Source organism: Podarcis cretensis (genome assembly GCF_951804945.1).
Source record: "Podarcis cretensis genome assembly, chromosome: 12".
NCBI lineage: Eukaryota > Metazoa > Chordata > Lepidosauria > Squamata > Lacertidae > Podarcis > Podarcis cretensis.
Genome location: NC_137181.1, coordinates 39,283,082 through 39,307,043, shown reverse-complemented (window position 1 = coordinate 39,307,043; position 23,962 = coordinate 39,283,082). Strand labels below are relative to the sequence as shown.

At 40.5% G+C, this 23,962-nt stretch overlaps 2 protein-coding genes across 5 annotated transcripts in view; one reads left to right on the top strand and one right to left on the bottom strand.

Moving 5' to 3' along the window:
* PLCL2 (phospholipase C like 2) overlaps window positions 1–6,650 on the bottom strand; it is a 153,840-nt gene extending 147,190 nt beyond the window's left edge. Inside the window, exons 1-2 of one of the 2 annotated variants that reach the window (XM_079947189.1) lie at window positions 5,746–6,650; window positions 1,565–2,214 (exon numbers count right to left, since the gene is read on the bottom strand). The gene's annotated coding sequence lies outside the window, so the exon portion shown is untranslated. The remainder of the gene's footprint in view (window positions 1–1,564; window positions 2,215–5,745) is intronic. The other variant, XM_079947181.1, reaches the window with a different exon arrangement.
* A 2,272-nt stretch (window positions 6,651–8,922) lies between these two features.
* DAZL (deleted in azoospermia like) lies at window positions 8,923–23,638 on the top strand. Of its 3 annotated transcripts, none has more exons than XM_079947431.1 (11): window positions 8,923–9,083; window positions 10,773–10,907; window positions 12,273–12,364; window positions 13,167–13,218; window positions 13,995–14,061; window positions 15,059–15,189; window positions 16,630–16,707; window positions 17,857–17,907; window positions 19,297–19,398; window positions 20,845–20,943; window positions 22,777–23,635. In XM_079947431.1, the coding sequence occupies exons 1-11, from the start codon at window positions 9,081–9,083 to the stop codon at window positions 22,828–22,830; spliced, it is 864 nt and encodes a 287-aa protein (XP_079803557.1). In that variant the 5' UTR covers window positions 8,923–9,080; the 3' UTR covers window positions 22,831–23,635. The 3 variants fall into 3 exon arrangements, with proteins under 3 accessions (XP_079803557.1, XP_079803558.1, XP_079803559.1); XM_079947432.1 differs by lacking the exon at window positions 8,923–9,083 and adding an exon at window positions 9,316–9,498 and having other exon boundaries at window positions 22,777–23,638; XM_079947433.1 differs by lacking the exon at window positions 8,923–9,083 and adding an exon at window positions 9,766–9,899 and having other exon boundaries at window positions 22,777–23,638.
* Window positions 23,639–23,962: the final 324 nt, after the last annotated feature.

Below are 23,962 nucleotides of genomic sequence, written 5' to 3'. Positions count from 1 at the left end.
TTCAGTGGGACAGAATATATAGCACAGGTTTCTTAAAGATAATATTTTATGATATAAAATATAACTGAGTTTTTCAAGACAGAAGATGTAAAAACTATATATGTAATGCATAGTATCAAAGTACCCATAGGCATTTTCTGTCAAGTTATACTTGCTGAAATTCCCTCATCTATACAAACATTACATATGATCTCTTTTCTATCTCCCTACCTTGTTGGCGAAGAAAACTATAGTCTGATCCTACGCAGTCAATTCATTTCTGCTGTCGGCAGCTTTAGAATTGGCTAGCCCTTTGGCGAGGTATCATTTTCAGACCAAAGAGCTGCAGTCTCATATGGGCAGCCTTCTAGCAAAAGTGACCAAGCAACGGATGTGACTTTTAACTTTGTACAACACACTTCATTCCAGCCACACAAAAGTCAGATTTTTTACATATCCCCACCCACAACTCTCCAACCTCCATCCAGGCAAGCAAAAGGCATTATCACAGTTTAGGACACATTCGAGCCAGCCAGACGCACTCAGTGAGGGTATACGGCACAGTTAGTAAAGGTGTGTGGCCTTGGGAAAGTTTCAAGGACCAAACAGAGAAACTTGGATGGTCACTTTTGGTACTCACTCCTGCCTTAGATATACAGGCAATGACCGATTAACACATGTCTGAATGACGCATGATTGTGTGCATGTGCACAGCGGTGAACCCAGAGGTGACCGAAGGTGTCACTAAACACGTCACTAAGGTGTCACTAAACACGTCACTAAAAGGGCAGAACAGGGATGGGAGGGGGCAGAATGGGGCATGCTTAAGCGCTTATGCTCATGCTGACACACATGACACACATGACATGACACATGACACACAACGGTGTATGATACAAAACTAGGCACACCTAATTGGGGCTGAAATAATAGCACCAAGTTGTCAATAAGGAGTATTTTCAACACAGGATGGGATCCCCAGCTTGGTGAAAAATAATATTCTATTCCCTTAACACATCACTAACACCTTGCTTTATGCCGTCTTATATCTTAAAATATTTAAATCTTGGCTCAGTAATAAAGTTTACTGACTTGAGGTCACATCATGCATGCTGCTGAACTCATGGGCAGAATTAAAATATGGATTGAAAACAAACACTGCCTCTGATCATAATAACCTTAGATGATTAAGCACTATACAAATCCTATTAAATATAAAAAAGTAACCTAGATGTTACCGTTCAGTAATCAGCCAACATACATACACTTCATACTAAGTATTAATTTGTAATAACAACATCATCACCCTGATTCCAAATTCACAATCATTGTCATGGATTAGGACTCTCAATTAACCTAACAGTATGCAGTGTCAAAGTGGGAAAAATCTATCCCACTTCTTAGCAAAAAATGTTATGTTGAGAAGGCTTAAGGATACATGGGACATATGGTAGGTAAATCAGTGTAGAAGACTTTGATACCCTAGATAACCTAATCTGTTTGCAGTTATTTAATTGTACTAAATCTTAATAAAATAAAAGTACATTTATCAAATAAAGCTTTAAAATAAATGCCTGGTGCTTACCTGTTATTCCAGTGCCTTTGCTCTCATTGGTCAAAACAGTGGAAGGCAGGAGCCGTTTTCTTCTTAGTAAAAAACTGGTGAGGATAATGACTTCATGTTTTTCTTTTAATAGCCACAAGTAATTAGGTTTTGTTGTTGGTGGGGATAGTGGTAAATAAAAGTCGAACATCCATGGAGCTTGACTGAAATTTCTCTGAGGAAATGTGCTTACACATTCCTTAATTCAAAATTTATTGACCATTAGGTGATGAACAAAACTTAAAAGTACTTTTGTGACTTTGAATGATAGTTCCTCAAACTTTAGATAAACCATTAACCCCAAAAAGTGGTATTATAAGCCAATGTTTTAATTTCTTTATGAAAAGAAACCATTCATTCCTTAAAACAAGTATAGCTTTTACTAATTTACCTCTTCAGATTCTTAATTATCATGGTCCATTCTCACTTGACCATGACTTGCTTTTTAAATATAAAATATATTCTGTTTCTTATTTGGAGATTAATTAATACTATTATCAACAGTCATTTTAACAATTCCATAAGAACGAAAGCACCTCTTCCAGAAAGATGAGAAAGGTGAGCTGTCCATGGAAACATAAGAGCCCTCCCCCTTCTCCCCAAAACAGCAGCCAAACCTAGAATCTCTTCACCTCTGTCTGTTCTCACTTCTTCTTTTTTTTATATAAATATTTATTAAGATTTTTTGAATACAAATACAAAAATAGTCAACAATATAGCATATATCATAACATATTTTCAAAACCTCTTTGGACTTCCTCACATCTCCCGCTCCCACTTACATCGTCTTAAAATTTTAACCAGCAAATTATCATCTTATTTAAATTCTTAGGTCCCATTCTCTTAAACATAATCTAATTGTTCTCCAAATGATTTATATTTTCCTCGATCTACTTATCATCCTAATTCCATCTAATTTAATGGTGGTCAATTTATTTATGATTTAGCATCCTTCTTAACATTCAACCAAATTACAATACTTTTTTAAATAAGTCTTAAATTTCTTCCAGTCTTCTTCAACCTTCTCTTCTCCCAGGTCTCGGATTCTGCCAGTCATCTCGGCTAGTTCAATATAGTGTATCAGCTGCATCTGCCACTCTTCCAGTGTGGGTAGATCTTGGGTTTTCCAATGCTTAGCAATAAGTATCCTTGCTGCTGTTGTTGCATACATAAAAAATGTTCGATCCTTCTTTAACACCTTCTGGTCGACAATACCCAAAAGGAAGGCCTCTGGTTTCTTAGTGAAGGTATACTTAAATACCTTTTTCAGCTCATTATATATCATTTCCCAGAAAGCCTTCACTCTAGGGCAAGTCCACCAGAGGTGAAAGAATGTTCCTTCATTTTCTTTACATTTCCAACATTTATTTTCAGACAAATGGTATATTTTGGCAAGTTTAACTGGGGTCATGTACCATCTATATATCATTTTCATTACATTTTCCTTCAAAGCATTACATGCTGTGAAGTTCAACCCAGTGGTCCACAACCTTTCCCAGTCCTCAAACATAATGTTATGCCCAATATCCTATGCCCACTTTATCATAGCCGATTTAACCATTTCATCTTGTGTGTTCCATTTTAACAGCAAGTTATACATTCTTGAAAGTACCTTGGTCTTAGGTTCTAACAGTTCTGTTTCCAATTTCGATCTCTCCACCTGGAACCCTAACTTTTTGTCATTTTTAAAAACTTCGTTAATCTGAGCGTAATGTAACCAGTCTCGCACTTTGTCCTTAATTTTCTCCAAACTCTGCAATTTCCAATTGTCTCCATCTTTTTCTAGTATTTCCCAATATTTTGGCCATTTGGCCTCCATATTGGGTCTTTTTCGGGCCTTGGCTTCCAGCGGTGAAAGCCACCTTGGAGTTTTATTTTCCAGTAAGTCTTTGTATTTTGTCCAGACATTAAACACTGCTTTTCTGACAATATGGTTCTTAAAGGCCTTATTGATCTTAACTTTGTCATACCATAAATATGCATGCCAACCAAAAGCATTGTTAAAACCTTCCAGATCCAATACATCAGTGTCTTCGAGAAGTAGCCAATCTTTTAGCCAGCAGAAAGCTGTGGCCTCATAGTACAACCTTAGGTCTGGCAGGGCAAAGCCCCCTCTTTCTTTCGCATCAGTTAATATCTTATACTTGATTCTTGGCTTTTTGCCCTGCCAGACAAACTTAGAAATATCTCTCTGCCACTTCCGGAAGCACTCCGTCTTGTCCACAATCTGTAATGTTTGAAACAAAAACAACATTTTTGGCAATACATTCATCTTGATAGCGGCAATTCGGCCTAACAAAGAAAGTTTCAATTTTGTCCAACTATAAGTCTCTCTTAATTTCTGACCAACATTTTTCATAATTATCCTTAAAAAGACTCAGATTTTTTGCTGTTATGTTTACCCCTAGGTACTTTACTTTTTTAACCACAGTTAGTTCTGTCTCTCTCTGAAACTGTTCTGACTCTGTCAAATTTTTCCCCAGCACTTTAGTTTTCTGTTTATTTAATTTGAATCCCGCCACCCGACCAAAGTCTTGAATCAATTGTAACACTCTTTTCGTACTAGATTCTGGCTCCTGCAGAGTCAAAACTAGGTCATCTGCAAAAGCTTTAAGTTTGTATTGTTTCGCTCCGACCTGAATTCCTTCCACCAACCGGTCCCCTCTAATCATGTTCAAGAGCACCTCCAGAACCAAAATAAATTACAGAGGGGAAATAGGACAGCCTTGTCGCGTTCCTTTTTCAATTTTAAACTCTTCTGTAACCACATTGTTAACTATCAATTTAGCTTTTTGTTCTGAATATATAGCATCAATCCCATTCTCAAAACCCCGTCCCACTCCCATTTCTTTTAAATTTCCCTTCATAAATTTCCAAGAAATATTATCAAAGGCCTTCTCCGCGTCTATAAAAATTAACACTGCTTTTGTATTAATATCTGTTTGCAGAAGTTCCAAGATATCAATAATGTTCCTTGTGTTAGCAAACAAATGTCTACCTGGGAGAAAGCCTGCCTGGTCTTTATGAATTACTTCATTTAATACTTTTTTGAGTCTACTTGCCAAAACATCTGCGAATATTTTGTAATCCACATTTAGAAGGGAGATGGGACGATAGTTCTTAAGTTGTGTCTTTTCAGCTTCCGATTTTGGTATCAATGTGATGAAAGCTTCTTTCCACGATTCCGGCGCCCTCTTCCCCTCCATGATTTCATTGCTGACCTCCAACAGTGGTTGTATCAGATAGTCTTTTAATGTCTTGTAATACTTGGAGGTCAGGGACGCAGGTGGCGCTGTGGGTTAAAGCCTCAGCGCCTAGGGCTTGCCGATCGAAAGGTCGGCGGTTCGAATCCCTGCGGCGGGGTGCGCTCCCGCTGCTCGGTCCCAGCGCCTGCCAACCTAGCAGTTCGAAAGCACCTCCGGGTGCAAGTAGATAAATAGGGACCGCTTACCAGCGGGAAGGTAAACGGCGTTTCCGTGTGCGGCTCTGGCTCGCCAGAGCAGCGATGTCACGCTGGCCACGTGACCCGGAAGTGTCTCCGGACAGCGCTGGCCCCTGGCCTCTTAAGTGAGATGGGCGCACAACCCCAGAGTCTGTCAAGACTGGCCCGTACGGGCAGGGGTACCTTTACCTTTACCTTTATGTTCTGAATGGCTTGTTCAATCTCTTGTCGTGTTATTTTGCAATTCAGGATTGATCTATTTTCTTGTGACAATTTTGTTAGTCCATTTTTTTCCAAAAATTGTTTAATCTCGACCTCGTCTTGCGGCCCTTGGGTGTATAATCTTTTGAAGTATCTCTGGAAGCACTTTCTGATCTCCACAGGGTTCTGTATGTTTCTTCCTTCAATTTCTAAATTTGTAACTGTGTTTAGTTTTTGTCTCTTCTTCAACTGCCAAGCTAGCAGTTTCCCACATTTATTTGCCGATTCAAAGGTTTTTTGTTTCATTAGTTTAATCTTCCACTCTATTTCCTGGTTTATCAATTTAGAATATTGTGCTTGATGTAGTTTGATTTCTCTCAGAGTCGGCTGTGACTTCGGATTTAATCTTAACTTCTTCTCCAATTCTTTAATTTTCTCCAAAATCTTATATTTCCTCTCATTTTGTCTCCTTTTCTTTACAACATTCTCTTGTATCAAGAACCCCCTCATTACATTACACCTCTGTCTGTTCTCACTTCACACCTCTCTGACTAGCTGACTTTTAAACCATGTTAATGATATCACAAAGGATACGTCACTGTTCCTTGACAGCCTAACTTAGGGTTGCCATATTTCAAAAAGTAAAAAACAGGACACCCAAAAAGTTGTTGAATTTTTTAAAGACAAAAACGCAACCCCCCCCCCCACATTTTTTCGATTGACTGCCTAAGATCCAGGACAATGCACCGCCTTTCAGAAATTCTCCCCAGACATCAATTCTGCCTTTGAAATCCCAGTAAAGGCTGGGAAAATCCAGACATATGTTAGACCTAGAATGGTAATTGTTCCTTTTGAATCCAGATGTTTCCTTAGAACATTGAGGCCCCTGCTGTTCTTTCTACCAAGTTACTTGGGAAACAACTTTCTTAATTTTCGTAACTCCATTTAGGAAGATCATCACAGAAAAGTCATACCTCCCCATATTGTCATTTATCCTAAAAGCAAGCAATCTTTTCTACAGGCCATACGGTGCCATTCCTTTCTTAAAAATATTAATAAAGTATTTTCTGACTGTGAAGAGCAAGAAACTTCTTACCTGTGCAATAAAATCATTGGTGGTACAATATGACTTGTAATATGACTTGCTTCACTTCTAGTTGAAACAGTCCTTTCAAAATTCCACAAATTAAAATAGGAACGATAAAGATCACTGTGTTTGGAAATAAACTGAAAGGCAGTGTAATTCTTAAAGGTTGCCATTTCATGCTTTGTTCCTATGGGAACTATGCCCCATTGAACACAGTGGGACTTTATTCTGAATTAACATGCATAGGATTGTGCTGTATATTCTTAATCACACCCCAGCCTGGCAGTCCCTGCTCAGAACTGGCACCAGGGGTTGTCTCTTGCACAGAAGAAATCAATTTTGCCTACTGGAATGGCTTGGTTCACCACTTACCAGCTGTCTTTCCTTCATCTAACATACCGTACATCTCTCTAGGTTGACTGCTGTGTTTAGCTTGATCTGCAGGGCTAGGTTTCTACACTTCTTTACAGCTTCACTGATATTTTTCTATGCATAATCAATAATGTTCAAAGATATGTGTCTGTGTGTAAGTGCCATTTCAAAAAACAAAAATAAAATCATATTTGCTTAGTAAGAACATAGGAACAGCCCTGATAGCTCAGGCCAAAGGCACATTTAGTCCAGCATCGTGTTCTCACCAGTGGCAAACCAGATGCCGGTAGGAAGCCTGCAAACAAGATGTGAGTGCAAGATCACTCTCCCAACTTGCAATTCCCAGCAACTAATATTCGTAGGCTTACTCCCTGCAAAAGCGGAGGGAGAACATAGCCATCATAGTTAGTATCTATTGATAAAGATTATTCTCCATGCATGTTTCTAACCCTCTTTAAAGTCATCCAAGTTGGTGGAATGCATTGTGACTTTGTCAGTTTTCTTGTGCAGGACTGGATACAAGGCTGTGCTGCTGCCATTGATTGGTGCTAGGTTTCATATCATGACTTCTGTGATCCAGCTTGCTTAATTGGTAGCATATTGATATGAGCTCCTGTAGCATATCCATCAGTGTTTATAAAGGAATCAGTACAGCCATATGTTGGCTGCAGGGTTCACATGATGTAGGTAGGTAGCCAGCTCTTTGATACTGCCTAGGACACATTCATTAAGATAATTTGAGAGATTTTCTCTTAATTTCTTTTGGTGTATTATATACATTATGCCTGATATTCAGTCCTGAAATCTTTTTGTTCTGTCCACTTTCATCTATTGCAATCCTGAGCTGATCATTTGTAACACAATGTGTACCACTCTTAGATCAATAAATAATGATTCTTATAATACACATTTTTATTGTCATATCTACAACACAATTCGTTTCAGGGATGCTTAAAATAGAGCAAACTTCACTTACTACACTACAATGAATGCAATCTATTCTGGGGGGAAATATTCCTCTCCCGAGACAGCTCCTACTGCTCCACACACCCACCCACCTGCGACAAAAATCCTTTCCCTGCAGAGAACCTACAGCTGACCAAAATAAGTTATTTTTCTAGCCAAATTTTTATTGAGGACACAGTTAAGGTGTTATTTAAAAAGAAATACTTCAAAAAAGGAGGTGCGGTTCCATCCCACTGTTTTGCACTTAGCATCTCAACAACCCTTTTATCAATCTAAACCTAGTGCAAAATTGCGGAGCACAAAATTACATGGTTAACGGGCATTATGAATGGTTGCTGTATGATCACACTATTTTTTATTTTTTTTAATAAGGCGACAGCCATTTTGAACACCTTCCTCCTGTCTTTCACTGCACTTTTGAGTGTGGCCAACTGGTGGATTCTTAGGCCCCAATATTGCACCACACGTTTCTCACAGAACCCACAAGTCCAGCCAATGGCCCCTTTGCTAGTAACTAACAGCACAATCCTATGCATGTCTACTTAGAAGTAGGCCCTACTGAATTCAATGCGACTTTTTAAACCTGGGAGGACTGCAGGCCCAAAGCTATTACTTTCTACCACACACCTAATTTAAGGCCACTAAGGTGTTAAGACTACCAAAAAAAAAAAAAAGCACCAAACTACAGTGACTATGCAGAAGGGCAGTTGCTATGTATAAGAAAAGGTAGGTCATCTAAGCATTTCATTATTATTTTTTACACGAAAACACGTTTTTAATTCAGATCCAGATTAATAGATGCGCAACCACCTCCTTTCCTGTAACCTCACGAGGGTCAGTGTCGGTTTAAAAAAGCGCTTTTCACAATGGCGCTTTTAAGCCGCTGACGTGAAAGTCGACTGAAGGTCTCTTAATTTTTTTTATTTTTTACCTAGGACGGTCCTGAACGGTGAAGTAAAATGGGGGTCGGCGGCACGCGCCCACTCCCCAACGAATAAAAAAACCCCATCCCTTTTAAAGTTTTACCTCAGTGCGGGGGGGAAGGTAGGAAGTAAAACAGAGGTGGCGTGTCTTTTTTATATATATCTTTGAAACGCTCTTCCTACGTGACAACGCTATATGGCAGCCTCTCTCGGGTTAAAAAATAAACCGAATAAGCGTTCAAAATTGAGGGGGGGGGGAGTGAGCAAATTATTAGGACCAAGTCCCGCCTTGGCCCCTTTTGGGTGTGGCGAAGAGCCGTGGGCGGGGTCTCTCTCTAGGGGCGCTTTCTGGAGCAGCTGCTGACATGTTTTAAAGGGAGGGGAGGGGAAATTTGTGGATTTGGTTGTGGTGGTGGGGTGTTTTTATTTATTTATTATTTAAGGGGGGGGGAAAGAGAGAAAGCCTTTGTTTCCCATTTCGACGAGTTCAAAGGTTTGCCCTAGAAGATGGTAAGTTAAGTAAAAAAAAGTGGTGTTCCAAGTTCTTCAGGGGCAGCCACGTTTTTACTTCGTCGGTAAAAAGAATGGCTTTTCAGAGAACCGCGAGGGCTAAGTCGGGGGATGGAGCCGGGGGGGGGGGGAAGAGGTTCCCCCCCCCATCCATGGAAGGAAGGGGGAACGGGGTCCATTCGTCTTCCCTTTCGGAATCTAGCGGCGCGCGTGACGAGGTGCGCTTTTCGTGAGGGGAGGAGAGGCCGGCTCGACTCGGCCTCGAAATAGCGGCTTGGGGCGAAGGCGGCTCTTCCTCCTCCGCACCTATTGAGGGGTCGAGGCCTGCCGTGGGGGACGGGAACAGAAGCGGGCCTCGAAAGGCTTCGTGAAAAGCCGTCGGAAAGGCCTCCGTAGAGCGCGAGGAGGGAAGGCGGTGAGGGGAAAAGGGCACCATTTTGTCGCGCGGCGATTTTTTAAAAAAAAAACTTTATTTGAAGGCGCTGCCCCTCCCGCAAAACGGGTTCCCCCCCTTTTGTTGGGTGTCTGGAACTGGAAGAGAATAGTCCTCTCCAACGGATCAGCTAACGCTGAATTTGAGCACGCGTGTTATGTGTGTGTGTGTGTGTGTGTGTGTGTGTGGAGTGCGAAGCGAGCGGCTCCAAGCGCGCAGGAATGGCGGGCACCGCCGCTGCGTTCGTGCTGCGCACGCGCGCCAGGCCCTGCCGCTTTGCGACTGAAGAACGGTCTTAATTTGGGGTCGCGGCTAACGTGATGTGTCTAATAATGAGCATCGGTTGGCAGTAATATCGGGGTGCGGGGCACCTGTTCGCTGTGGTTCGTTTCTTTCTTGGAGGAAACATGTCTCGTGGTTACTTAACGCTTGTCAACTAGGAGGTAGCGGCGTGGAGGAAACTGCGAGAAGGGGCTTCTTCAGTCTGTGCAGCCTCGGTGCAAGCTGCCAATGCGAGATCGGGGGGCGGGGAGGGTGTAGGGAGCGTGCACTTTTATTTCAAGGGTTTGGGATCCCAAGCAGCTCGCAAGGCTCCTAAGCATCCTGGCGATTGCTTTGCAGCCCGAGCCATCTCTTGCCCAATGAAAATGTCTCCTGCTTGTTCCCCCTCTCTCCCTCGAGGGGCTTCAGCTGCTTCTCAGTGTCCAGGCCTCCGGGGTGGGGTGGGACAAGCTGGGGAGGAAGCAGCAGGGCAGCTGCCCATACCAATGTGGCGGCCCACCCCAGCTGCCCAGTCCAGCAAGGGGGTGCAACACTTGCACCAGCAACCCACAGGGCATCTCTGCAACTGGGTAGGTACAGGTAGCTTTGATCTTGTAAAGACCCCACAGAACTACGGAATCGCTCGAATATTCTGTTTAATTCTTAAATCGAGGCCTTAAGATTTTAAAGAGTTTAAAATATTTTTATTATACATGTGTTGTATAGGCATGTGTTGCTTGGAGACTGTAATGAATCTACAGTAGGACCAATGTTTTTCTCTGTGCAGTACGGTACTTAAAATTTTCCAACGCAACATTCTAAAACAGTCATGTTGCAGACAAACTTCAAGGGAAGGTAAAAAGAATCCTGATGTTAGCTAGAAAAATGCAATTGGTATTCTGTTCTGCATGTTAGTTTTATCCACATAGAGCAGAAAATGTCTAATAAACAAGTGTGAAAATTCTTATAAAATGGTATATAAAATTTGTTCATAGTCTGCTGCAAATCAAGACTCCCAAAACATTACCCGAGAAGAAAATGCTCAGTTGCCTGCAACAAGCCAAGGCTATGTTCTGCCTGAAGGGAAAATCATGCCAAATACCATTTTTGTGGGTGGAATTGACATTCGGGTATGTATTCTTTTTATTTTGAGCTTATTAAGATTTGTTAAAATTGGTGCATTGATCTGTCTTGAGGACTTGGGGCAGATGAGTATATGCACAATAAAGGCACAATAAGCTTTTATGGGAACTTAAGTCCAACAAGTCCAAAACTTAGGGGGACTTAATTCTGATTAGATATGCATAGGATTGCACTGAAAAATTACTCTAGCCCGGATATTACTTAAGGTCCCCTATTTGGTTGCTTTATGTGGAGGTATTATCACTAGTGCTGCTTTTAAATACATTACTCAGACTTAAGAATTTTCATCTTGCCACAATAAAAAAATAATCAGTGGCTGTCCAGAGTAGGAGCAAATGTTTGACACATTGTAATCACAAGATCTTCAAATGCAGCTGGAGAGCTAGTAGCATTACTACTTTAGTCAAAATATCTCTAATTTGGTGTTGAAAAAACTGCACAGCCTTTAGAAATGATTTTTACAACCTTATTTTCTCTTGGAGAAATATCTCGTGCTCAGGATGCATTGAATAAAATATATGCAGTAAGCCTCAGAAACCCAATGAGAACTTTTAAGCAGTGTGCTGCCTTCTTACATTGAGACTCAGTACTTTTCAGCCTCCCTCAGTGATCATACTAAGGATAATTCCAGTTCTCTCACTCATACATGCCTTTCCCCCATTACCTTCTGTTCTTATGCTGCTGACTAAAGCTAGCTATTTTAAGTCTTGTTTAAGTTTTAAAATATCCTCAGTAGGCAGTGTTAGAAACTGAGATGGAATCTAGGAGCAAAATGGCAAAAACCTAGGTTACAGGCACAACACAGGAATGTCTAGGTGTGGTTTTTTTTAATAAGAAGAATACAAAGCTGAAAATGAATGAACTGCAGCTAAAATATTATGTTCATTTTTCACATGGTCTAGTCCTTCCCCTGCCCACCCCCTAATATTCTTAAGAGGGTCTTCTCCAGTCTTCAGAAAGCAGATGGAAGTGGGGAGGCAGAAAAAGGTCCTCCTTTCCTCCCACTCTGCAGTTTTAATCTGAAATCTTAGGCACAGTACTGTGCCCAGAGCTCATAAACTGCTCGCGCTAATGAAATTTCCTGTCGCAAAATGCGCCTAGAACAATGGGAGTTTTGAACACTGTCAGTCAGCATATTGCTAGCCCATAGAATAGGCATATTGGCTCCATTCAGCTTCTAGCACTTTGTTAAGCAACCATATTTTATTGTTGCTGCAGGATCATAAACTGCTGAGAGTTAATTATTTTGCTGCAAACACTTTTAAAACAATTTAGAAGCCATACTTGCTAGATTCATGATACTGCACTGATTTTCACTGTGCCTTTGTTCATATGGTGCAATGTACTTCTAGATGGATGAGACAGAAATTCGGAGCTTCTTTGCACGATATGGCACTGTTAAAGAAGTGAAAATAATCACCGACAGAACTGGTGTGTCCAAGGGGTGAGTAGATTGCCTTGATAACAGTGTGACCATTAATAAGGTGTCAGTCATACCAAATTAGCCTATTAGCTGCTAGGGTAAATGTGGATGGGGTAAGATAAGCACAGGAAGTATCAGTTGCTATTAGAGATATCAGTACATCGTAGATCTGTGTGAGCTGTGAATTGGTAAATCCCAGCCATGAACACTGTAAATGGTTTAGTGTCTCTGATTTTTAACTCGTGTCTTTGTATTTTATTGTAATAGTGTTTTGATTTTTATCCTGCTAAATATGTTTTCAGGCCTTCGGAAGAGATTAGGTATGAGTTTAAAGTAGTCGCCTCCTGTAGAATACTGTTCTTGTTTTACATTTGATGCTGCTGTGTATTTTATATCTGTTAAAGTATTTTATTTTTCCCTCTGACAATTTGATGAAGAGTGGGATATAAATGCAACAAATAAAATAATACATATGTGTTTAATCAATATTGTAAGCCACTTTGTGGGATCTTGCAGCCAAAGGGTGGGATATAAATCTTCAAAATAAATGAAATTTATTAAGAAGCAATGTGGCTATCAATAAATCCACTTGTCCTTGACTTTGAGGATTACAAGAAAGTGACAATCAAATTAGAGAAATTAGTGGTGTCTCTCCACCCCCAACTTTCAGGAACATAACTGCCGTCACCCATTCTTCATCTTGTTTGGCTTGGGATTGTACTTGCCTTGATGTTTTTCTTCTAGTGTATGAGGTTCAGTTTAAATGGTGTTACTAATGCTGAAAGGTTACACTACTGTAGCTAATTTTGACTTACCTTTGCAGATATGGATTCGTGTCATTTTTGGACAATGTCGATGTACAGAAAATAGTAGAAGTAAGTTGTCATTTGGGATGTCTTATATGTGAGAATTATCTTCAATATCCAAGGGTTCAGTTCTGGTTTGGCATGGAATCAGTAAGGGGTTCAACTTGTAAAGAGAACATTGGATTAGAGTGGCTAGTCTTGGTTTCAGGTGGGATGCAAATTGACTGTTTTCAAGACTGTTTGGGTAGAAAGACTGCTTCTTCTCATTCCAAATGTTCATCTAGCAGATAGCTCTCTATCTTCTTGTGTTGTGTTCAGTCTGCTATACTTGTGATTATAATTTGTTTACACATAGGTTCTTAGCCTCTGTAGAAATGGTTGCATTATCAGACATTGCTTGCAGGTTTTAAACTGCTATTGAAAAATAATGATTTATTGATAAGTGTACATCACTCCTGAATAACTGACTTTATTCGTTAAAGAAATGAGTAAGCTTCTGTAGCTGCTTCACCAGATCAAGCTACATCAAAGGTCTTTGCCCAAATAAGTTTAAAAAGAAACTCTTCTGTGGAAATCTGTTTAGTGTATCAGTACACTACCAGTGTGGAAATTTTTTTTTGTACTGTTCTGCCTTTTTGCTTATTTTACAGAATATATTTGCTGCTTCCAATTTGTCAGTTAACACTTCTAGAAAAAATAAATTAAAATAGAGAAAGTACTAATTAGAATGACATACCATGAAAGCAGTTGCAGAGGCTTGTGGCGTTTGTATGTTCCATAGTCTGCAATGTTTAATCCAATTAAGAAAATGTAGGGATCAAACTCTCACATAACTCTTTTTTCAGTCACAAATCAACTTCCATGGGAAGAAACTCAAACTAGGACCTGCAATAAGAAAACACCCAAACCTATGTGAGTATCATTAAACGTGTTCAACTGTATCAGGTGAAACTTTGTAGTACCAAACTTAATGTACCAAACACCATAGTGTGTTGTTTTGCTGATAAAACCAAATATTTTTACAGAGCATTTGTAATTCTTCCCAGGGAACAGCAGGGAAGACCTGCAGAGATGTCCCAAGCTCTGCTTGCTTGTGCTAGCCAAGGCGAAATGTGATTTTCATGGGTGTTTTCTGGCTTATTGCTAGACTCTTCAGGTGGACATAGCTGAAAGGCCCAAGCATCCATGGAGTTTTGAATCCAGAAGATCTTCACTGGCGACCTGTCCTAAAACACTGTTTCAGAGCTTTCCATCAGCAGGAGAACCTTCAGTGATAGCTTCCTGTTTGGGCAAAGCAGGGAGGGACTGCCAACACTGCAAAACTCTCCTAAGCTGGCAGTTCCTTTCTCTTAATATGTCCAGTGGAGAGACAGCTATATGTTATCCTAGTGCCGCACCCAATTCATATAGGGTGTGTGTTTGACTGCCTCTTGTGCATGCAATCCTAAACACACTAACCAGGGAGTAAGCCTCATTGAAGACAGTGAGATTTACTACTTGGTGAACATACATTCACAAGAGTAACTCTTGTGCATGATGCAGTTCAGTGGCATATCTGCTAGTACTGTCTGTGACTTCTGTGGAACTGGAAAAATATTACAGTACCAGCTGTACAATTCCTTCAGGATAAAGAAGCCTAAACTTTTATTTTAAAATACAATACACTTGCAACTTAGGGACATTTAACTTGTGCGCATTCAGCTTTACATGCTTGGCAATTAAAAAAACACACACAATTGAAAAGGGGGTGGGCACCCAAGAAAAGAAACTTCGGCAAACGCACCTACCATTGTACCCAATGTGTTTTGACTACTTGATTTTGGCTTTAGGCGCTATGCCCAGAACGTAACCCCCACGTAGGTGGCGTTACTGTATATGAAAGTTCTCAATGCTTCCCTTGTCTTCCAAGGTGCCTATCATGTGCCACCGAGACCAGTGCTTATTAATTCGCCCACACCTCAGTTCCACAGCGTTTGGAGCAACCAGGAAGCATATTTGCAGCCTCCAGCTGTGATGAGTCCTGTCACACAATATGTTCAGGTAACATTTTCTAAAGTAGGGCCTTAATACAAGTGAACACCACTCCACAGCTATTTTATATTTTGGATTACTAAAAAATTGAATTTAAAGATTCAATGTTTTCTGCATAGAGGGTGGACAAATGTGACTTAAGCAGTACTGCAAGAATAAGGGTTATACGTTGTAACCATTACTCCTTGCTTCCTTGTCTATTGCAAAGGCTTGGAATGGGTTACATTTAGCTATTTAAATCAGGGCGTTTTTTCTAGAAAAAGAGGTGCCGGAACCTTTTGTTAGGGGCAGGGGGAGCAACCAACTAAAGTTGTCTTCACGTGGGAGGATAACTCTTGTCGCCCGCTCACCGTGGCAAAATAATATAAAATGCTGCTGCCTACATCACACAGCTCCAAGTGCCATGGTGCCTCTATAGCACAGTACCGAGCACTGTGACAGGGAACAGCAACGCTACAGAGGTGCCGGAACTCAGTTCCAGTTTGTTCCGGCTGAATGCCCTGATTAAAATACTTCTGAAAAATTACATGAGAACTGGCAAACATAAAATGCATGTGGGGTAAAGGCTTCATTCTCTTGACACAGAATATTCATGTAGTTTGTGCCTCCCATATGACATAAACTGTTAATCTAAACCCAAAACTGCTAATCTTCCATATTTACATCTTTCCAGAAGCATGTAAATCTTCTAAGTTGTCTATCAGGGAAGGTGGGATTCTCGAAAAGAATTATTTCATATGGGGTGGGACTCTTTGTACAGTAAATAGCTGTACAACAACCTTTTTACCTTTTGAAACAAAGCTTTCTACTAAATTAAATGCAGCTTTGAATTTGTCATAACTCATATGTTCCTCTTAACTAGTCAGTTCGCTCAAGACAGCAGCCGTTTTGTGTGGTGTCTTGCTATTAGAGCTTCAGATACAGTTATGTTTGCAGGTCCTTTCCACTTCAAATCTGGTTTAACTAAACTTATCTTAGACCTGTGGAGATATATATTTGGTTTAAACATAAACGAACCAGCAGTAACCTCAGGCTCACATCCTCCTCCCCTTTACATGTGGGGGTGGATATTTAAAGCTTCCTGGCTTCTTCTTGTTTTTTTTTTTTTAAAGAACTTGTGATTTGAGGAAAATATTTGCCAAGTTTGGATGCAGCAAGAAATAGGAAGTTTTAAATAACTTAAGAAGAGCTCTGCTGGATCTGGTCAAAGACAATAGCACTCAAGTTACTCATGATTCCCAACAACTGGTATTAAGAAGTATACTGTCTCCTGTCTCTATGCATGAAGATGAAGAGGATGCATGAGGCTGTGCCATGGTTAACAAGTCATTGTCTGCTATTGGGTATACACCACACCATACATTTACTAGCTAACCTGGCACTTTGCCCATGATAGTTGCCTTGTAAGAATATACTTTTGCCTAACAATAGGTTTTTTTTAACTTTCAGGCATATCCTTATGGGTCACCAGCTTTATTAATTCAACAACAGGTACCTGTAGGGTTTCAGCCTGCTTACAACTATCAGGTTTGTGTTGAAATACATTTCAATTCTACTACTGAAATGTGAAAGCCAAGCTTGATTAAGCCTGATCTCTTTACTTTTAGATGAATACTTAGTTTAAATATGTCTGGCAGATTGTTCAAATTGATTTGGATTTGTGCATAAATGGCTATAAAATGATTTAGATTCGTTAATAAGATTTGCTATAAGAACAGTTACCAAAATGGAAGTAGTCTTGAGTGATGTGGTGGTAGTATATTGGAATGGATATTTGATTGAATTTACCTTTGTGGTCACTGAGCTGCTTTAAGCATAGGACCTTTTTTCAGTCTATTGTAAATAATCCTGACAATACTTACAATAAAAGGGCAGTATCCACATTAAAAAGAATAAAATGTTGGCTGCAGTGAGGCATGTCCTGCTACAAAGGCAAAAGTCCTTGCGCCAGTGGGATTACTTAGTTGGATACCACCCTTGGTGCCCTATCCTTGTCCAGTTCTGTCACTGAGATGGCTTGCTTGCTTCTCTCTCCTCCTCTTGCCCCTTTGAAGAGATCATGTATTCTGTTTATAGTACTGTATCCAGCTTGGGGACGCAGGTGGCGCTGTGGGTAAAAGCCTCAGCGCCTAGGGCTTGCCGATCGAAAGGTCGGCGGTTCGAATCCCTGCGGCGGGGTGCGCTCCCGCTGCTCGGTCCCAGCGCCTGCCAACCTAGCAGTTCGAAAGCACCTCCGGGTGCAAGTAGATAAATAGGGACCGCTTACCAGCGGGAAGGTAAACGGCGTTTCCGTGTGCGGCTCTGGCTCTGGCTCTGGCCAGAGCAGCAATGTCACGCTGGCCACGTGACCCGGAAGTGTCTCCGGACAGCGCTGGCCCCTGGCCTCTTAAGTGAGATGGGCGCACAACCCCAGAGTCTGTCAAGACTGGCCCGTACGGGCAGGGGTACCTTTACCTTTACCTATCCAGCTTGTGCAAATCCTGATGCAACAGATCTTCATAAACTTGGTGAAAATACATTCAGATTTCTGCTCACACATAGCATTATTGTGAATCTTAGGACTGACATTTAAAAAAAACACTTTGAGGTAAAAAATTTTTTTGAAATAAATAAACTTGTTGAACTGTCTACTGCTAAAGGCTGCTGCATATTGAAACATCTTATTTCTTTCTTAAGGTTCCACCACAATGGCCACCTGGAGAACCCAGAAACTATATTGTGCCTCCGGTAAGAGGGTCACACCATGTATTTAAGCTTGAATGATTAAGCTAAATTGACAAAAAATAATTCAGATACTGAAGTACTGCCACAATAGTGTCTCATTAAAAATGGAAGGATTTTTCTACAGTGGAAGTGAGTGCTGAAAAAGGTTCCCAGTCTGTTTTTCAGCAGAGTGCTGAAGTTGTACATCTGGCACATGTTAAGATTAAGAGTTAAATTTTAGATCCCATCCTTTACACTAGACATTTCAAGAAAAATCTATCAGGCATGCATGAAGCACATATTTGAATTTTTTCCTCCCCTACTCCCTCCTTCCCCTCTTCCTATAAATTCCTGTATACGCGTAATACTCCTGCTCTATTATGCCTTGGTCAGACCACACCTGGAGTACTGTGTCCAGTTCTGGGCACCACAATTTAGGAAGGATAGTGACAAGATGGATGGAACGTGCAGAAGGAGACGACCAAGATAATCAAGTGTATGGAAACCAAGCCTTATGAGGAATGGTTGAGGGAGTTGGGTATGAAATTCCTGCATTGCAGGTGTTGGACTAGGTGACCCTTGTGATCCCCTCCAACTCTGCAATTATCGTTCTATGAAAATACTTTTTACTTATGGTCACAAATCTATGCAGATACCCATTACTATACATTATTTCATATCTGTAATATTTTTTGTATATATACTTCAACATAACTTTGTTAAGATATTCAGAACCATTTATGTGAGTTTTTATTGTTTTGTTTTAATTTTATGTTATTCTTCCATGTTATACGCTTCAGTGTTAACAAAGATACAGTTCAATCCATGTTAAGAGTTTAAAAATAAAAATGAATAAATACTATGCTATCAAAACCTGTGGGATTGGTTTGTTTATCTTCACTGACATGGGGACTACTGGTTCTATGGTTGCTCCTATGCCAGCCTAAGGTTATAGCTATTTTAAGAATAAGGACAGACCTTTCTGATAGCTGCCACATTCCTATTTAATTATCCTATTCTAACTAACAAGAGAGCTTACTTTGAGGTGTGTTAAGGATGCATAATAAAGTGACTGTCCAGCACCTCATAAATTATCTTGCCACCCTCAATATTTACAACAAGCACCATAGAGAAGTAGAGGTGGAAGGTCCAGAGTGGCTCTGTGAGTGATAGCTGTAGATTGGGGACGGGTTCCAGGAGATGCTGAGGCTGGTAGGGTAGGTGTGCTGTGCATAGCAGTGCGTTGTATTATAATTACTGGATGGCCCATCCAACCATTTGAGCTTTTAACTGGTGTGGGAGCAAAACGTCACGATTTCATATAATAGCTTGCCTATAATACTTCCATTTGTTCTGCACCTGGAATAGACAGTATCAATTTATATTAACTCTTATACTTCGTATTTTACATAGGCTTATACCATGAATTATGGTGGTGATTTGGAGGTAGGCGCAGAACAGGCAGAGTGTTCTATGGCCGAGACTGCACAGTCCTGTGGAAACAGTCCACAAAAGGTACCCATGATTTCTTTCAACATCCCCAAAGGGAAACGAGAGATGAGGAAATGCAGAGTATGAAAAGGGTGGGTGGGTGAATTGCTTCTCTCTGTTCCTGAAGTATTTTGTGGCCAAAGGTGAATAGAAATACTTGAGTTAAATGAGAAAAGGCTGCTGTCTTGCTTCATTCAGCATCTTGGCCTATGCTTGGCCTTTACATTTTAGCATCCTCCTATGCGTGAGCCCATTGCTGGAGAAAGTAGCATGGCAATGATAATTAAAGCAATGTGGCCTAAATTCGTTAGCATGGGATTCGTATTTCTGCTGTTGGAGGTCCTTGGCCAGACCAGAATCTACTTGTTTCTTATTACACAAGATGATTAAATGCCTCAAATGGGCAGGAGGCTACAGTAGTATTCTGCAGAGTAGAATGTTCTATTCCGGAGAAACCTTAGACTCCAGCATGGTTTCTTTCTTTCTCTCTCTCTCTCTCTCTATATATATATACACAGTGGTACCTTGGGTTAAGAACTTAATTTGTTCCAGAAGTCCGTTCTTAAGCTGAAACTGTTCTTAACCTGAAGCACCACTTTAGCTAATGGGGCCTCCTGATGCCACCGCGCCGGCAGAGCATGATTTCTGTTCTCATCCTGAAGCAAAGTTCTTAACCCGAGGTGGTATTTCTGGGTTAGCAGAGTCTGTGACCTGAAGCGTCTGTAACCCGAGGTACCACTGTATATATATTTGCCATTTTGAAGTTCTATGTTTGCATGTCTGAACAACCTTTTAAGTGGAGGATGAGTCCCATAGAGGTGGGGAATGTGTACTTCATATCTGTCTCCTGGATGGTGTATGTACTTAGTTTGTGTAAATATTCACAGGTCAGCAGTATGCTACTATTTTGTTACCTCTGAATTTGGAGTTGTATTGGAATTTTGTCCATAGAATTCCAGATCAATCATTATATTTATGTAACTTTTAATCATAGTAAAAACTGTGTTCATTCTGTCCAAACCCCCTGTACCCCTAAGCAAATGATACATTGGGGTTGTAAGTTATTTTTTGTTCTCTTCTCTGTCTTTCCCTAGTTGCTAGTTCTAGAATGCAGCAATCAAGCAAAAGTTGATTTTGATAATGTTATTGTTGGTAGGATCTACCTAATCAAACAAGACTATTTTCAAGACTGCTATTTGGGACATAATTTATTTAACGCTAGGAAATCCTCACTGTAGGTGAAGGGTATTTTTTTAAAGAGAAGGAATGGTTTTAATAAAACTTTCATTTTGTGTTAGTGCTGTGGTGTCTTCCAAAGTGGCTACTAGAAAGGTTACGAAAACAATAAAGATCTGATTTTGGCAATACCAACCTTTGCAGCAAAGGTCTTGGTACAGACAACTTTATTTGTTTTTACCTATGGTGTACATACTGTATTGAAAATAAACTAATAAAATGTAATTACTTTAGAAATCTGTGGACCGAAGCATACAGACGGTAGTGTCATGTCTATGTAACCCAGACAACAGATTGAGGAACAATATTGTAACTCAGGAGGACTATCTTAAGGTATGAAAATGATTGCAGACTACTAGAGATCACATCGTTAGGGCAGCAACTCTTAATCACTTGAATTTTATTAATTTGTTGAAGCGTTGGGTCAACTAACTTGCATTCGGAGTAAAGGTAAAGGTAAAGGTACCCCTGCCCGTACGGGCCAGTCTTGACAGACTCTGGGGTTGTGCGCCCATCTCACTTAAGAGGCCAGGGGCCAGCGCTGTCCGCAGACACTTCCGGGTTACGTGGCCAGCGTGACATCGCTGCTCTGGCCAGAGCCAGAACCGCACACGGAAACGCCGTTTACCTTCCCGCTGGTAAGCGGTCCCTATTTATCTACTTGCACCCGGAGGTGCTTTCGAACTGCTAGGTTGGCAGGCGCTGGGACCGAGCAGCGGGAGCGCACCCCGCCGCAGGGATTCGAACCGCCGACCTTCTGATCGGCAAGTCCTAGGCGCTGAGGCTTTAACCCACAGCGCCACCTGCGTCCCTGCATTCGGAGTAGACCCATTTAAATTAATGTATCTAAATTGGTCATGATAATTAATTTTGATAGAGCTATTCTGGGCAAAAGTAAGTTGAAGCCAACTTTTAAAGCTTACTGCTGCTCCTGTTTGGGGCCTAAAGAAATCAGGATAATTGCGTGTTCTGACTGCAGACTTGACAGTGACAACTACAAATAAGCACCTGCCTTCATAAGCCTTATTGCTGCATTTTAATTTGGCATTGAAATGTTCTTACTAAATACAACTGTTTAAGTGATGGTAGGGCTGGGCAATAAATGGTTTTCAACATCATAATATATCACCAGGTAAATATCTCTATATATCACAATATATATCTGCGGTGGCAGAAGGCCTTGCTGGGGCTTCCCACAGTGGCAGAACGTTCCATCGTACCTGCCTGTGGTTGTGGAGGGTGCACCGCACTTCCCTGCAGCAGCAGAGAGCCTTGCCACGCCTCACTGCGGTGGCAGAGTGTCTCTCCGTAGTTGCAGAGGGTGTACCACACTTCCCCCAGCAGCAGAGGGTCCTGACTCTACTCCCCATGGTGGTGGCGGGAGGAGGGTGTGCCGTGGTTCCCTGCAGCAGCTGAGGGGCGGTGGTGGAGGGCTTTAAAATGGATTCTGTGCATGCATAAGCCCCTTAGGTTAACTAAACTTTCTTCTACTTTCTGGGAGTAAGCCTCATTGAATTAAGTAGGGCTTGCTTGTGAGTAGACACACATTTGCTTGCACTGCTTACTGAAAAATGCCCTATGCATCATTCTCACATAGTACCCAATCTCCCATTTCAGCATAAGGCAGCCAGCTGAATCTTTCCCCCCACAGAAGCCCCCCCACAAGCCCTCTTCCCACCGATTTCTCCATTTAGCAAGCAAGCAAGCAAGCAAAAAGATAGTTTCCTTTAAATAAATAAAAAAAGCTTCCTTTAAATAAATATAAAAAGCTTCCTTTTTGATATGGAGGAAAGCTATTTAGGGGAAATCAACATAAACGCCACCAGATAATAATAATAATAAAAATTAATAATAATAATAATAATAATAAATATAATAATGATGATGATGATAATAATAAATAATAATTATTATTTATTTATATCCCGCCCTCCCATTTCAGCATAAGCCGGGCTCAGAGCGGCTAACAACAGTAAAATAATACGGCATTCTAAAATCAATTCATTATAAAATCAGTTCAAATCTAATTAATCAAATTAATTAATAAAAATTCTTCCCCCTCTTTTTTTCACTGGTGGGGGTGTGAGGGAAAAAAGAACTTTATGGAAAGTATAATTGTGCTCTAATTTCTCTTTTCTTTCTCCCTCCCCCTTGCCACCTTTGTAGGAGAAAAGGGCACATCATTTTAGAAGAAGCAGAGCTGTACTCAAATCCGTTTGATTAATGACACTGACCTGAAGTGCTTCATCTATTGCGTTTAAAAGAGAGAGATTACATACACACATATATAAAAACGCACTTGACAATTATGTAGCCTTACTGGCAAAAGTTGTTTCAAGTTGGAGTTTGTTTGAATTATATGTTATCTATTTCTAGACATGTTAGAATGTTGTGTGTTTTCTATTTCTAGAAGTGTTTGTTTTACCTTGTCTAGATGTTTCACTATTCTAAATTTCTAACCAGAAAACTTCTTGAGTTCAGTTTAAAAAAAGAGTTAAGTTGTGTTTATTCCAAAGCTTTAAAATATGTATGTTTCTGCATGTTGGCAGTTGCTTCTAACATTTTAACTTGTACCTTCAGTACTTTTTATTTACTTCCAGCTCACGCTTAAAAAAACGAAGTTTTTTTTGCCAGAGGTATTTTTAGAACTGTACTTGAATCAGGTGAAGACATCCAGTTGCAACTCAATTAATGCCAGAAGTACATAAGTACAGTGTTGCCTTAAAAATTCAATCAGTGGGGACTTCATTCACTGTGTGTGCTGCTTAGTTTTATCAGTTTGAGAACTGATAATTAAAAGTGTACTCAAGAATGTAACTTAACGGTATTAATTATACTTGGTGAGTTGCACTTTTTTTTTATACTGAGCCATCTTGGCTAATAGCCATATCCTAAAATTGTGGAAAGAATGAGTACTATACAGTGTGATCTTGTGCTTTTTAAAACTGGTCACCAACTTTAAATCAAAGAATTTGTAAAACTGTTTAATTATGTAGACTTTAGTTTTATATGAGAAGAATTCCACAAAATAAACTCTTTGAAGTGGATTTGTTTTGTGATTGGCTATCAATTTCAGTGAATCTTGAAAACCAAGGGATAACTACAGCATGTTAGTAGTACTTTTACTTTGTCTTAACACAGTTACTGTGTGGGTGAAACATAAGACTGATTAAAAAAAATTTAGAATTCATACATTTCTCCTCTAACCATGGGTGTTGCCAGGATTTTTGTTGAGGGGGCAGGCCTTTTGTTAGGGGGGCAGAACCTCAGCTGTTTTTTTTAATTGATTGGGGGGGCAGCTGCCCCCCAGCCTTCCCTTGGCTACGCCCATGCCTCTAACTGAAGTCATTGC